This window comes from Sturnira hondurensis, unplaced genomic scaffold (genome assembly GCF_014824575.4).
Source record: "Sturnira hondurensis isolate 20B ecotype Veracruz unplaced genomic scaffold, ASM1482457v3 Scaffold0015056, whole genome shotgun sequence".
In the NCBI taxonomy this organism is placed as follows: Eukaryota; Metazoa; Chordata; class Mammalia; order Chiroptera; family Phyllostomidae; genus Sturnira; species Sturnira hondurensis.
Genome location: NW_028087687.1, coordinates 1628180 through 1643191, shown reverse-complemented (window position 1 = coordinate 1643191; position 15012 = coordinate 1628180). Strand labels below are relative to the sequence as shown.

The 15012-nt window shown below is 39.7% G+C and overlaps 1 protein-coding gene across 4 annotated transcripts in view; it reads left to right on the top strand.

Moving 5' to 3' along the window:
* The first annotated feature begins 747 nt into the window (after positions 1 to 747).
* The window catches only part of NSUN7 (NOP2/Sun RNA methyltransferase family member 7), a 38610-nt gene continuing 24345 nt past the window's right edge, over positions 748 to 15012 (top strand). For 2 of the 4 annotated variants that reach the window (XM_037064278.1, XM_037064281.1), the window contains exons 1-7: positions 904 to 1108; positions 1417 to 1802; positions 10365 to 10423; positions 10803 to 10933; positions 12743 to 12895; positions 13236 to 13419; positions 14552 to 14762. In XM_037064278.1, coding sequence (XP_036920173.1) covers positions 1493 to 1802; positions 10365 to 10423; positions 10803 to 10933; positions 12743 to 12895; positions 13236 to 13419; positions 14552 to 14762 — 1048 coding nt within the window. In that variant the 5' untranslated portion in view covers positions 904 to 1108; positions 1417 to 1492. Of the gene's footprint in view, positions 874 to 903; positions 1109 to 1416; positions 1803 to 10364; positions 10424 to 10802; positions 10934 to 12742; positions 12896 to 13235; positions 13420 to 14551; positions 14763 to 15012 lie in introns of those variants that run through there. The other 2 variants (XM_037064279.1, XM_037064280.1) reach the window with 2 other exon arrangements.

Below are 15012 nucleotides of genomic sequence, written 5' to 3'. Positions count from 1 at the left end.
TAGGTTAAAAGGCTACCAATGAAGTGTTTAAAATGCACAAAAACTCAACAATAAATATAAGTCTCAGTCACTTGGTTTTATTCTAGAGTCAGTATTTTTTCTACTACACTTATGATTTTTATTTGATGCAGGCTCTGCTCTAGGGCTCTCAAAAATTAAAGTAGCTATATTAAAACCCTTTGGGGAGGTTTTTAAATGTTCCCAGTTGCATTCAATAATTTGGAGGGTGGGGCAAATTTGATGTTTTTGTAGGAACATTTCAGCAACGCCTTTCTTTGCAGACAACTTCTGGAATGGAGGAGTGCGTCTTAAATTGGCAAAGATCTCTAATTTACCCTGGAAGATTCCGTCTAACGTGTTATCTACTGTTGTTAAAAACACGGAATAAAGTAAGGCTCTTCTTTTTTTCCCCTTGTCTTCAATAGTTGTACACTCATGTGTTATCATTTCCTGCGCCTCTGCCAAACCCACTAAACTGGGTGTTGTTAGCGACACAAAATTCTGGCTTTCTAGGGGACCTAACCGGGTGTGTCGGGAAACACGGACCACATTCGATTGGGGGAAGTCGAGGATCCTGGGAGCCGTGCAAGGGCCCTTCGACCTCGGGGGAGGGAAGGGACGGGTGGCGGGGGTGTCCGGAGAAGTAGGAGTAACTCGCAGATGTCGGGGCTGCACCGGCCAAATCCCGCGGGAACTGCCCTAGGGCGGCGGCGGCTCCTCCTACCCTTAAGTCGCCCGCACTCGGTTGCTATGGAGACCTGGGTCCCGGGCTGGCAGAAGACTGCGGGCGGAGGAGGCGTACCTTCCGCGGCCCGAGCCCGCGGGTCCTGTGGATTAGCGTTCCTGGTCGCTTAGCTGCCACGCCCGGGACGGGTGACTGCGCGAGGCCCCGGGGAGGCGCTGCGGCGCGTTCTCTTTCCGGAAACCCCGGAGGCCCCGGCCCCCTGCCCTGAACCCGGCTGGTGGGAGAACCAAACGGCCTTCGCTGGCCTCACTCGCCGCTCCGCGGTCCCGGGGCTCCCGAGGGCACTGTTCCATACACCGGCCTTCGGTGTCCGCAGTGCCGCATCTCCGTCCCCACAGCCCCGGGAACCATCCGCCCTCTCGGGTAAAGGAGGATTCGCGGGAGCTAGAGAAAGGGGCGTCCGTGGGGCCGTAGACGCGGCTCTTTGGGGAGCTGTGTCCCCCAGCTGGGCTGGGGAGAAGTCGCCTGTCTCGTGGGAGCGGGGCAGATTCCCCACCTCTCTTCCCTCTGAATGTGTGGAGGTTTCTTGGGTCTTTGTTCGGCTCGAAGTATAGGATGCTCAGGGCGTCCAGCAAACACCACCTGTTAGTCTTTAAGCCACAACCGAGTGGGGCATCAAGTCTGGTCCTGCAGGGAGATTGATTTACTGAGATACCTTATTCTGTCCACAGAGATGATGCTTAAGGTAGAAGAAAAACCATTTCCTGGAACACCTGAGTTGTGATCGACGACAGGCAGGGGGCAAACATGTTACAGTTGAGTGAACTGCGGTATTCGAACGAAAACGAGGTCGAGGAGCTCTCCCAACTGGCTTGCCTGTCACTGTCGGATGACGAAGCATCCAGCGAAAAAAACTCTGGCAGTGTTCCCGAAAAAGCTGGTTATCCGGACCCCGTTTACATTATGGCAGCGAACGTTTTTCAGGGTATTCGGATCGAAAAGTCACCAGAGAAAGTCTTAATAAAGTACGGGAATAAACCCCTGCTGGCCTTGTTCGAGTCTGAGGATGAATCCTTTCAGCGCTCGTCCTACGAGCTGGCTTTCAGTGCCCTGAAGTGTGAGTAGCAGCGGCCTCAAGGTCATCACTGCGAGAAAACAGAGAATGTGTGGCGTGCAGCCCCGTCAGGCACACCACGTTTGGGTTTTTATGCATATGATTATCTTTGGTCAGTTGCAAATGTCAAGGAATTAGGAGAGTTCCAGTAAAACAAGTTCTTTCAGGCCCAAACTGGTTTTCAGTGTAGATTTTGCCTAGCATGCTGCGCTGTCCTTAGGTAGATGTAAATCAGTCATTAAGTGGAGCAAGGAAACATTTCCATGAGCAGGGAAAAGACCAGTCCATTGAAGCACCCAAGTATAGTTCGCCTTTCCTTGGGAATTCTTTCCATTCTGGGTTTACATGTTGTATTTTAGTGTATGAACTCTCACAAATATAAACTAAAAACCGGTAAGAGGGTGGTGGGAGAGGAACAGGGTTGGAATGAGGTGCCATATATTAAAAATGAGTATCAAAATTAAATCAACCCCAATTAACATGATCCCATTCACAGTCAATAGCTTTAATTGGGGGAGCTTGTAAATGTATTCCTCCACACTTTTGTAGGGTCTGCCTTTCTAATTTTCCTCAGGGTGTGCGATGCCATGTGTCAGACTCCCTCCATGGTGATTAGTAACTGAGTGCAGAGCTGATCCCAGGACAACGAAATAGGGTTCACAGGAGAGCAAGCAGTCAAAGGGCCTGGAGACAGTTGTTTTTTGTACTGGCTGTGAACTTTAATATAATATAGTACTGTGTATTATAATATAATATAAACTACGAAGTTTATATTGGCTTGTACACTGACTGAATATTGTTATAAAAAGGAGCTCCAGAAATGTTTCGGGTATTAGCAGCATGGTTGAAATGATAACCATATGGCTTCCTAAAGAGACAACTTGAAAGAGAAAACTTCATTTGCATATATGTTTTAGTATATTTAGTATATTCCTGAGCCTTGCACATCCTTGCACGTGGGCAGTTAACAATTGTTCAGTGGAGTTAAAATGTCTCATTAATTTCTTAGACATGATTATATATTTTCGGTTGCCGAGATGATGTAGTTAAAATCTGAAGCCAGGAATTTGTCAACACAGAGAAAAATTTGTTTGATGTTAAGATGCAACTTGCCTTTAGTTTTCATTTTCATTTCTCTTGCTTGTGATGTTTTTCTTTTAAAATCTGTCTTAACCATTTCTCCTCCTCCAGTTTAATCTTAAAGACTAACCAGTGAGTCAAATGAACATTTTTACATCTCTCCTTGCAAGAACGAAATGCAGACTGGGCATCTATGTTGATTACTTGGTATTTAATGTTAATGCCAAAACTCTATTGTAGACCATTTATTTTCCTCATTGAGTATTGAGTCTTACCTTAGAAATCAGTACTAAAAGCCTGAAATTGTCTTATGTAAAATTCTGCACAAATTAGATGGCCCTACTCTGGTGACGTGTCATTGATTGTCCTTTTCTTTCTCTTGATCTTTAGTTCATAAAAAGGTCTTGTTACTATTTGATATTTTGTAATGACCCCCCAAATTCCATTCAGATAAATTATTGTCATAGGCCTTTACACGCCTGCTTTTGCTTGAAAGGTTCATTTTTAAAAATAAGTTCAGATTCTCAGTAAGATGGCTTTGGTTGTTTACTTGGTACAAATATTATTTTCTTCTTATAATAATAATATATTGCTTAAATTATTATCTGAGTAACTTCTGAATGTTCAAGTGGAATAAACCCAGAATTTCTAAATCCAGTGGGTTTCCAAGATAAGAGCCTGATATTTTGCTTTAAAATATTAGAGGCTCTTGTTGTTTCCCATTTATCTTCTGCATCATCAACACTTTCACATGTTATTTTGTAAGCTCCTATTTGGTTTATATGGTATAGATTCAGGGAATCCCAGTACAGGAAAGAAAAGCTAGGATTTCTTTCCTAAGGTTTTATAGGAGCAGGAAAGCTAAAAAGGTTAATGTACAAGCTAAAGAGAGATCGGGTAAATGGTCCCTTTTCATGTGAATCTATGAAAAGGTAATCAGATCGTCTTACTCTTTTTTTTTTTAATTTTGAGGAAGTACAGGAGAGGAATAAAATGTCAGAGAAAATCCCTTAATTATAGAAATGTTAAGTATATTCCTTTGGGTGGGTTTTATGTTTTCCAGTTTTATTGTTTGCTCCTTTGATGATGTCCTTCTTTGAGTATAAGCGCTATCAAAGCAGGGAGCGTATTTATCTGATTAACCTTAAAAAAAAGATTTGATTTATTTATTTTTAGAGAGAGGAGAAGGGAGGGAAAGGAGGAGAGAAACATCCATGTGTGGTTGCCTCTTGAGCACCCCCTACTGAGCACCTGCAGGCAACCCAGGCATGTGCCCTGACTGGGAATCGAACCAGTGACCATTTGGTATGCAGGCTGGCACTCAAGACACTGAACTGTACCAGCTGGGGCTGGTTAACTTTTTAAAGGTTAAGGGGCTCAGTATGTTTTTGAAATGAAGATAATCACTACTTCTGCTTTACTAAATAGCCCCAGGATCACTTTTCTGCTAAAGCAGGTAATAAAGAGTAGCCTATAACTATTAACTTTGACTTCTGTCATAGAAGTAAAGTACTGGCAGCTAATGTGTTTTTTCAAAGAATCTCTGGATGTTTCAAGGAATAGAATACTAAATATTTTAAAAGAAGAATATCTGGCAAGATGATTTCTTAAAAATATTTTTAAAGAAAGAAAGAAAGAGAACTTGAGGAAAGATATGTCTCTGGAATTGTTGATCCTATTGGTGGCTTAATTCTTTTTCCAACCTTTCCAGGTATATAGTAGTTGATAAATTTTCAGTACCAGGAACTGGCTGTGGCATTAACATGGTCATTTCTGCATCATCTAACCTGCCAGTGAAAAACTCTGTAAATGCTTAACCTATGGTTTGAGAATTAGTAGTTGTTAGTTGGGGGTCCCAAGTCCAACCTCAGGGTCAGTGATTTCACTAGAAGGACTCATAGAACTCAGCTAAGCTGTTATATTCATGGTTAGAGTTATTAACACGAAAGATTAGAGATTAAAATCAGCAGCAGAAAAAAGGTACATAGGGCAGAGCCCAGGAGAGACCCTGTTCAAGTTTAGTATTTTCCCTTCCCAGTGCAGTCTTGTGGACGGTCTTGATTCTCCTAGCAACAGTGTATGACAACGCTGATGTAGTGTTGGCAACCAGGGAAGCTCGCCTAAGCCTTGCTGTCTGGGATTTTTATTGGGGGTCAGACATGTAGACATGGAATGCCCTGTCTCTGACTTTTCTCAATCTCTTTCTCTTCTAAAAGTCAAGCTCATACTGTGTTGCCCAAGGACCCAGGTAAAAAAGACACTTTATCAGGCAAGATATTCCAAGGGCTTATAGAGGTTATCTTCCAGGAGCCAGTGAAGGGCCAAACCATTCTTTGGAATGTGAAGAGTCGGCCACCCCGGGCTGCTGAATTTATTCCCGATTGCACAGTGACTCAAAAATGATCTAGATTCTAGATCAATGACCTCTTAAACTCGCTGGTTGTTACCTAACAGGTTAAAGCAATTCTCTTGAATGACAATAATAATACATTATATTTGCATAGCTCTTCGTAATTCACAAAACAGTTTATATCATTTGATATACCACTCCTTTGAGATGAAAGAGCTCATTTTCCAGATGAAAAAACTGAGGGAAGCTCAGGAAGAGATTAAATGATGTGCCTGAGTAATCAAGCAGGAAGAACGACAAAGAAAGGAAGTGTTTCATTTGGTTGAAAGGGTGGTAGGATATCAACCCCATACCCAATCCTGTATTTTTACGGTCCCACCTTGTTTATTTTAACTGTAGAATGATTTTCTATTTGGTGATATCAGCTTTTCCGTGTATGTACTGGTCCAAAATATTATTTCAAAAACAATAGTGGCTCTTCTTTCTCATTTTGCCCCAGAGGCTTAATTTTATAGTTTTTCCTCCTTCCATACAGGCAAAAACCAATCTACCTATATTTTATAATTATAGGAGGCTCGACATTCTTGAAGATTTTAGAGGCCCCTCATATGAAAGAAAATATGTACATGATAGAAACAGAGAGGGAGAACCTAGGAGAGAGTCAAAAGAAGAAACATTTTCTATCTTTTTTATCCAGAATGGGAGGAATAACTAGATGGACTGTGAGTTTTAGGGGGTCCAATAAATAGCTCTCTTCCTTTACACTTCACTTTGGAACCAATTGAGAGAGAGGAAAAAGATATTTCGTGGCTATGGCTTTAGATCTCTAGTCAAGTAGCTTGCAAATATTTTACTCCCGTGGACTTACGGAGTAAAGACGGAGGCATAGGTAGACACACTGTGCCTCCTCACACAACCAAAAGAAGGACAACAACAATTTAAAAACAAAAAAGCAACCAGAACTGACAGAAAACCGAAGTGTGTGGAAGTCTGACAACCAAGGAGTTAAAGAAGACACATTCATCCAAGACCCATAGGAGGGGCAGAGTCAGGCAGCCAGGGGCAGAGAGGACTCTTGGCAAGGTGGTGGCTGGTGGACCCAGCAAGGTGGCGGATTGTGGAGCGGGGCGTACAAGGCTGCAGCTGGCTGGCAAGGCAGTAGCAGGCGGACGGCAAGGTGGTGGATTGCAGGCTGGGCGGTCCCACATTTGTGCACAAAAAATCTGGAGAAACAACTGGGGAGCTGGATGGACCGCACAACCCAGGGCCCCAGCGCTGGGAAATAAAGCCTCAAACCACTGATTGAAAACACCTGTGGGGGTTGAGGCAGCGGGAGAAACTCACAGCCTCACAGGAGAGCTCCTTGGAGCTCTCACAGGAATTCACACAGGAATTCCTCCACACAGGAATCAGCACCAGAAGGGCCCAATTTGCTTGTGGGAAGCAGGGCAAGTAACTGAAAGCCGGCAGAGAGCTGAGCAAGCGCATTGTTCCCTCTCAGACCCCTTCCTCACAGACAGTGTCACAACTCAGCAACACAGGTTGCCCCGCCCTGATGAACACCTAGGGCTCTGCCCCTTACTATGTAACAGGCACGTCAAGACCAAAAAATGGTCCAAATAAAAGAACACATCAAAGCTCCAGAAAAAATACAACTAAGTGACGGAGAGATAGCCAACCTATCTGATGCACAGTTCAAAATACTGGTGATCGGGATACTAACAGAACTGGTTGATTTTAGTCACAAATTAGATGAACAAATGAAGGCTACACTAAGTGAAATGAGGCAAAATGCACAGGAAACCAATAGTGATGGAAAGGAAACTGGGACTCAAATCAATGGTGTGGACCAGAAGGAAGAAAGAAACATCCAACCAGAAAAGAATGTAGAAACAAGAATTCAAAAAAATGAGGAGAGGCTTAGGAACCTCCAGGACATCTTTAAACGTTCCAACATCCGAATTATAGGGTTGCCAGATGGAGAAGAGGAAGAGCAACAAATTGAAAACTTATTTGAACAAATAATAAAGGAGAACTTCCCCAATCTGGCAAAGGAAATAGATTTCCAGGAAATCCAGGAAGCTCAGAGAGTCCCAAAGAAGTTGGACCCAAGAAGAAACACACCAAGGCACATCATAATTACATTAGCCAAGATTAAAATGAAGGAGAGAATCCTAGAAGCAGCAAGAGAAAAGGGGACAGTCACCTACAAAGGAGTTCCCATCAGACTGTCGGCTGATTTCTCAAGAGACCTTACAAGCAAGAAGGTCTGGAAAGAAGTATTCCAAGTCATGAAAGGCAAGGACCTACATCCAAGATCGCTCTACCCAGCAAAGCTTTCATTTAGAATGGAAGGGCAGATAAAGTGCTTCTCAGACAAGGTCAAGTTAAAGGAGTTCATCATCACCAAGCCCTTATTATATGAAACGTTAAAGGGATTTATTGAAGAAAAAGAAGATAAAAAATATGAACAGTTAAATGACAGCAAACTCATAATCATTAACAACCACACCTAAAATAAAAGCAAAAGCAAATGAAGCAAACGAGTAGAACAAGAACAGAGCCACAGAAATGGATATCACATGGAGGGTTATCAATGGGGCAGGAGGGAGAGGGGGAAAAGGTAGAGAGAATAAGTAGCATAAATGGTAGGTAGAAATAGAAAGGGGGAGGCTAAGAATAGTATAAGAAAGGTAGAAGCCAAAGAACTCATAGGTATGACCCATGGGCATGAACTAAAGGGGGGGAAATATGCAGGTGGGAGGGAGTGAAGATGGGGAAATGGAACAACTATATGTAATCCCATAATCAATAAAATATATTTTAAAAATATTTTACTCCTGAATTAGAGGCTTCCAATCTATCCACGGCACAGCTGAAGAAGTGCAGAGATCCCTCCACCCCAGCTCATGAAAGGAATAGCACGTGGTAAAGAGCAGCCTGGAATTCATGCATGCCTTCTGCAGACGAGCTGGGAGAGGGGCAGAGTGGATGGGGAGAGGAAAAGAGGGAAGGAGAGAGGGATGGAAGAGTGGGAGAGATAGAGTCCAGTTCCTTCTTCTAATTTCACCAATCAAACATACTTGATTTTTCTTTCCTAAGGAGTGATGAGCAAAGGATAGGGAGAGCGCCCAGCATGTGTCTAGGGAACAACTTCCACTCTGAAAACACGAGGAGTGGGGATTCAGAGTTTCCTTCAACAGATTAAAGAGAAGAGGCTTTAATTAGTGGGAATTGGAAATATTGTGCTGAAATAGGATAGGCAGGGTTTGCAATTTTCAGGTAAGTCCTGATTACCCAAATCAGGCATTAGCAGTGTGTTTTATTTAGCCACTCTGGTTGGCCATAAGAGGAAGATGAGAAAAAGGCAGCGTGATGTTGTGGTGATGAACGTGCACTGTGATGCGGGATTGGGTTTGAGTTCCTGATCTGTCACCTGCTGTATGACTGTGAACATCTTAACCATTCTCTGTCTCCTTTGCTAATCTATGAAATGAATTAACGATGGTACCTAGTTCATAGAGCTGTTGGGAAAGTTAAATAAATATGTGGAAAGCACTTAGAACAATGCGTAGTATAGAAAGCACTATCTAAAATATACAGCTATTATTAATGTGGACATTACTATGTGAGAATGTTATGTAAGTTGTAGATATACAAAGGTAATACATTCTGCATGATATCAAAGGCAGCCCAAAGACATATCAGTTTTGACAGGAGCCCTAGTGGGGGGAAATGCAATGTTGGCAAAATTGTGTTGTCTTTTTTTTGTTCACTCTGCCTCTCCCATTTCTTAGGAGTCCAGCAGCACCTCCATTGCTCAAAGTTCTACAGCCTAGGCAGGTCTGCTACCCTAGAAGCCCTTCATTCTTTTGATGACTATATTTTCTATGACAAAAATTGGGACTCATGCTGAGAAACTATGAAGTAGATAGGAACTAGTTTGCAAGTATTAAGGGTGTGAAACTCTAAACTTCCTTTTTCTTACACGTGAAATGGTGATATGCATAATGATTCCCAAAGGATTTCCTCGGAAAATTCTGTTCCCAAGTTAGACGCTTCTTTTTCCTTTTCCCATCCCCCAAATGAAAACTGAAATACAGTGTGTACTGTGCAAATAGTAGGTTACCCGTAAACATTGAATTGAAGCTAGCCTAGCTTTCTGTTCAACTTACTAAAGTATTTGTTGTAAGAGGTATATGTGGTTTAAATACTTAGAACAAAAGGAACACAGGTGCCCTGCGGAGATTTTTAAATATGTTCACTTGATTCCACTCAGTACTTTGTTGTCATCTCTCTGCCTGGAATACTCTCCTCATAGATCTTTACATGGCTAATTGTAATTTGGGGCTTAGACCTTCTCACATTTTACCAATGTCTTGATGAGTGAGTTCTACCAACTATTTAAGAAATAATACCAATTTAACATAAACTGTTCAAAAGAACAGAAGAAGAAGGAAACCTTCCCACTCATAAGGCCAGCATAACCCTGATACCAACATTGACAAGAATATCACAAGACGCTAGAGACCATTTCTTATAGACATTAACATAGAAGGTCCTAAATCAAATATTAGCAAATTGCCTACAGCAATACATAAAAAGATAAGACATTATGAATGAGATCTTCTTTAATACTTTTCAAAGGACATAGTTAAAGGTTGGGATTTCTGTATTACTACTTCGACTACTCAGATAATGCACCTTTGGCTATGGTTCCATGTGGTGCCTGGGCTGTTAGGGTCCAGCTTAATAAAGATTGAAAACATTTCATAATGTCATTGTAATTTATATCTTTATCAAAAACCAAGATATGTTTTAAAGCCCTGGCTGGTGTAGCTCAATGGATTGAGCGCGGGCCTGCGAACCACATGATCGCGGTTTGATTCCCAGTCAGGGCACATGCCTGGGCTGCGGGCCAGTTCCCAGCAGGGGACTCACAAGAAGCAACCATACATTGATATTTCTCTCCGTCTCTCCTTCCCTTCCTCTCTGAAGATAAATAAAAAAATCTTTATTAAAAAAATCAAGATATGTTTTAGATATTATAACATTTTATGAAGTGTATTTTGATTCCAAAATTTTCATTTTCAACTTTGGTATAGTCAGTAACAGACATTTTCCTTATCTTGCAGATCAAGATATTTTGGAAACTATATTAATAGATAGTTATATCGTTCCAAGTACTACAATAGTAAGTGAATGACTTTTATATAATTATCTGTGTCTGTGATTGTTATTTAGAAAGTACTAAAAAGCCTTCAGGTTTAAGTCATAACTAGTTTGCTGAATGCTGACACCTCTTCAAAGTACATTCTTAACTCTTTTCCACTTCTAGTCCTTCTACTACTGACCCTAGTCCTTTTATTTTGATGAATATGTCAAAAACTGTCTTCTTTGGAAAGATTTATTTTTTACTAAACTTTTTTTTATTTTGAAGTCTTTATCTCTTGGTCCAATCAGACTATGTAAAAATAGTCATATTCCTGCTCTCCTATGAAAAATAATAGAATGGAAAATATTGCTATTAGATATTGTTTATATACTTTCCTGTGTGTGTCTCCCCTTTGTAGCCAGACCATTTGAACAGTCTAATTATTGTGATGCTCTATGATTTCCAAGATAGAAAATTTCAAGCTCGTCTCCTTTCTGATAATAAAGAGTCCATAGCAGAAGTTCAAGAAGTAGAGAACCTTCTAAATAGGTAATTGTAAAAGTGAAAATGATGTTGTATATGGATCATTGTTAGTATTTTCATTGGCAGGACTCTATAAAGTATAATATATAGATGAGTGTTAAAATTTATAGAGAAAAAAAGAAAAGTTCTTAAGTTTCCCAAGTTCCTTTAAAAACAGTCTTCAACAGGTTAAATATTCTGTTTAAAATGAAGTTGTTTTTGAAAGTTTGAACTGTAAGATCCAACTTGTATTTGGAAAATCATGAAAAATTACTAATAATTTTTGTACATACATAAATTCAACTTCATTTGAAATAGCTGTTATTTATTTTCTTAGCTTTGTTTATAGTTCTTTTTGAAAAATCTAACATATCAAATGAGAATTCCAATAGTAGATCATAATCTACTGTTTTGACAAATTGAAAAAAAGAACTTTTTACTTAGTTAAGAACAAATATGTTTTAATTTTCCTTTTTATTCTAAATATTAACAGAAACCTACTATGTAGATACTAATAAAAAGGTTAACCAATTAAATTAATGCATGTAAAATGCTTAGATTAGATTCAGATTAGTAAATGGTCAATGAATGTTAAGTGCTACTGTTGTTAGGACTTTTATTGTTATGCTGTTGAACCTTAATGGAAAGCACATACCAACAACCACGATCTTGCAGGAAGATTTTTACCTAATGAATGACTTGAAAAGTTGGCAATTTTATATTGTTATGGGACATTCAAGCAGTTTCATTTAAATTATTGAAGGACCAGAGGACTCGGGTAATGGAATAATATTAATGGATTAACATGTATTGATCATTTAATATGTAGCAATTACTCTTTTTTAAAATTTAAACTTCTACACATTTGCATTTATTTATGGGTTGTAGTTTTGATTAAGTCTACATTCAGTCACTCTTATAGGAAGCTTTTTACATAACTACCTTATGCAGTAGATACTGTTACCAAGACGTATTATTACCCATGGGAAAGTGGAGGCACGGACAGGTGAAAGGAACCTATCCGCTGTCACAGAGCTAGAAAGGGGCGTAGCCAGAAACTCAGTTTCAGGAGGTCTGATTCCAGAGCACAAGCTTTAACCATTTGTGTCCACCACTCCTTGCCCTGAGGGTGGTGAGGTTTAGCTGAAGCACTCCGGGAGATTAGAGATAGGACACAGTCCTAGCTCCTGTCAGCTGTAGCCCTGAGAAACTGTAGGATGAAGATTTAAGCTTAGGAATTACATAACTGCTATTAACGTGTAAAAAGAAAGCTCTGGCTATTTGTACAACGGGGATGCATTTGTACAGTTGGGTCTATGAGATTGAGAAAAATGATGGGGTCTTCATGGTCATACTAACCAATTCTTGTGGTTTTTTTCTGTGGTTTGGAACTTTGGGGCATGGGGATAATCAGAACTGGGGAGGGCTTGCTACAGATTAATGCAAGTTGCTTAGTCTTTTCAAGTCTGCACTATTGCCATCTTGAGGTCACAGAGCTAGTAAGTGACAGAATCTGCACTTACCTGCAGATTTGCCTGACTATAAATTCTGTGCCTCTCTCACTGCATCAGATTCGTCTTTCCGCCCGCAATCGATGCAAGTGTCCGAGGGGATACACAGCCGTCCCGGGGCGGCAACAGCTGAAAGGAGGAAGGACGACGGTTGGGTTTCCGTTTTCACATACGGCAGATTTGCATTTTAGACTATGAAAATTTGACCTAGAATTACGAAAGGACTTGTTAAAATCTGGAATATAAGTTGTTAGTGTTTCTAGTAGAAAATTGACAGTCTTGTCTTCCAGGCAATAATCACCAGAAATGGGTTTTCTGTCTCTAGTTCGAAGACAAAATTGGCTGCGGCATTGGCAAGGTGTCGAATCAGACATGATGCGCTTTCCATTTACCACATTCTTCCGGAAACAGTTAGGAACCAGGAACTAAGGGCCTCCACTTTGCCGCTTTATGCTTGGATAAATACTTGTAAAATCAGGTAGGAGTTTAACCAGATTCTTTATTCATATTTCAAATTGCCGACCTTTTAAAATAATGTGATAAGAAATATTACCCTTTTAGTGGATGGGGCACATCCAGGGGAGTAATTGGAGAATCACAGTTTCGTTGAGAATCTTCTCACCAAATTACCAAGGACAACCACCTAAATATGTTAGCTTTTCTGTCTCTATCTTTTAATTTATTGGTGCCTTAAGTTATAAGTTCCATTAGCTATAGTATATGCAGTGGTGATTTTTTACTGTAGGAAAAGATGCCAATGTTAACTACATTTTTAACGTATTCATTTTGTGTTACAACCTGATGTTGTATATTTGCAGCCCTGAAGAAGTTTATCATAATTTGAAGAAAAAAGGCTACAACAGAGTAAAATGCGTATCGCACATGGGTGGTAAAGTCTTTGCTGTGGACCAACATTGCTATGATGTCTTAATTTTTCCATCTCATCTTAAAAGTGATCTTCTAAATATAGATCTCTTCAAAGATTATAAACTAATATTCCAGGTAAATTAACATTTATGTCCATTGTGATTCCCAGTAATCCTACTTACCCAAAGAACGTTCGTTAGAACCTAATGAACTGATTATATATATATATATATATATTTATAGATTCTATAAAAATCCCTGATATAGATTATCAGGAAAGTTTATAGGGTGTAATTTTTACCTTGAATAAAACTAATACCTCTACAATCAGTATTCCTATTATACTTTAGCATCTTTGTCTTTTGTGAATTCATGAGGAACATATTCTTCCCCAGACTTCATAGATGGGGAGACTTGTATTGCTAAGAGTTATATTTTTCTCTCCCAAGGAAAGATTCAAGAGAAGGTACAGTGATATATTTTCTTTCTTACAGTTCTGCTGAAGATGCTAGTGCCATCCTGCTTTGAAATTGTAATTGTGTAATTACAGTTACACAATTGTAATTGTGTAATTATAATACTTTCCTATCATCTCTTTAATATAGTTTTACAGCTTTGATTTGTAAGAGGGGTATAATGTCTATCAATATAGGATAAGAACATAAGATGATATGAGGTTTCAATAAAATGAAAAATAAAAGGTTCAAAAAATTAAGTTAAATTAATTTTTATGTCCTTAGATCCCAATACTTACCTCAGATTCACCTTGTTCTTCGAAGGTTTATCCCTTCACTGCACCCATATTCTTGGGATGAATCTTCTGACTTTCTGTTAGAGTAACACTCCATTGAATGCCAGTCTGTCTAGCCCCCTGTTATATGCTTCTCAGTCATCTTTTAATCTCTGTGAACTAGCAGCCATTTAGATCACAGTGTAATGGGGAAGAGAGAATGGCAGCCGCAGATGAATGTGTTTTGTGAATGGATAGGAATGGGAGCTAAGGCAGGACATCACTAATCTATTAATCACTCATTGGGGATTTTGACATTGTCTTATCACTGCACAGAAGTTAGATGGTAACAGTCATAATTTAAGCAAAACAAAGGGCATTGTTTTAAATCAGTTTATATTAAGTTACCTTTGTTAACTTTGTATTTTAACGTGTCTTAAAATAAAATGGGTTAGGTATCTCTCCAAGATTCCTACCAAGTGCTTTTCACGCTTCTAGTTCAACCCTTTGAAATTCTGACCCTACCGTTTCTTGCAGGACAAATCTCGAAGTCTTGCTGTGCATTCTGTCAAGGCCTTTTTAAATATGGATGATGATGTCTTGATGGTCAATACAGGTTCGTGGTACACAGCTGCCCATATGTCAATCTTAACAAATAATAATGCCACAAAAATATTTGTGTGTGGAGTACAATCACAAACCAAGCATCCTGACCTGAAGAACCTTTTCACAAAAATGGGATGTGAAAGTAAGTACCAACATTTATTTGTTTGGTAATTCATAGTCTATAAGATTTAGAAATATTGAAAATGTTTGTGTTATTTTTAATGTAAAAACTCTATAGGAACTATATTCTTAAGATCCTCACTAACTCATATCAGTCTGTTCTTACTGCTTACTATTGGTTAAACAACTTAATTTAAATTAATGAACATATTGGCACTTTGGTATGTTGCTTGCCATTTAGCCACTATGGAAGTTTATGTTCAAACAGTAAT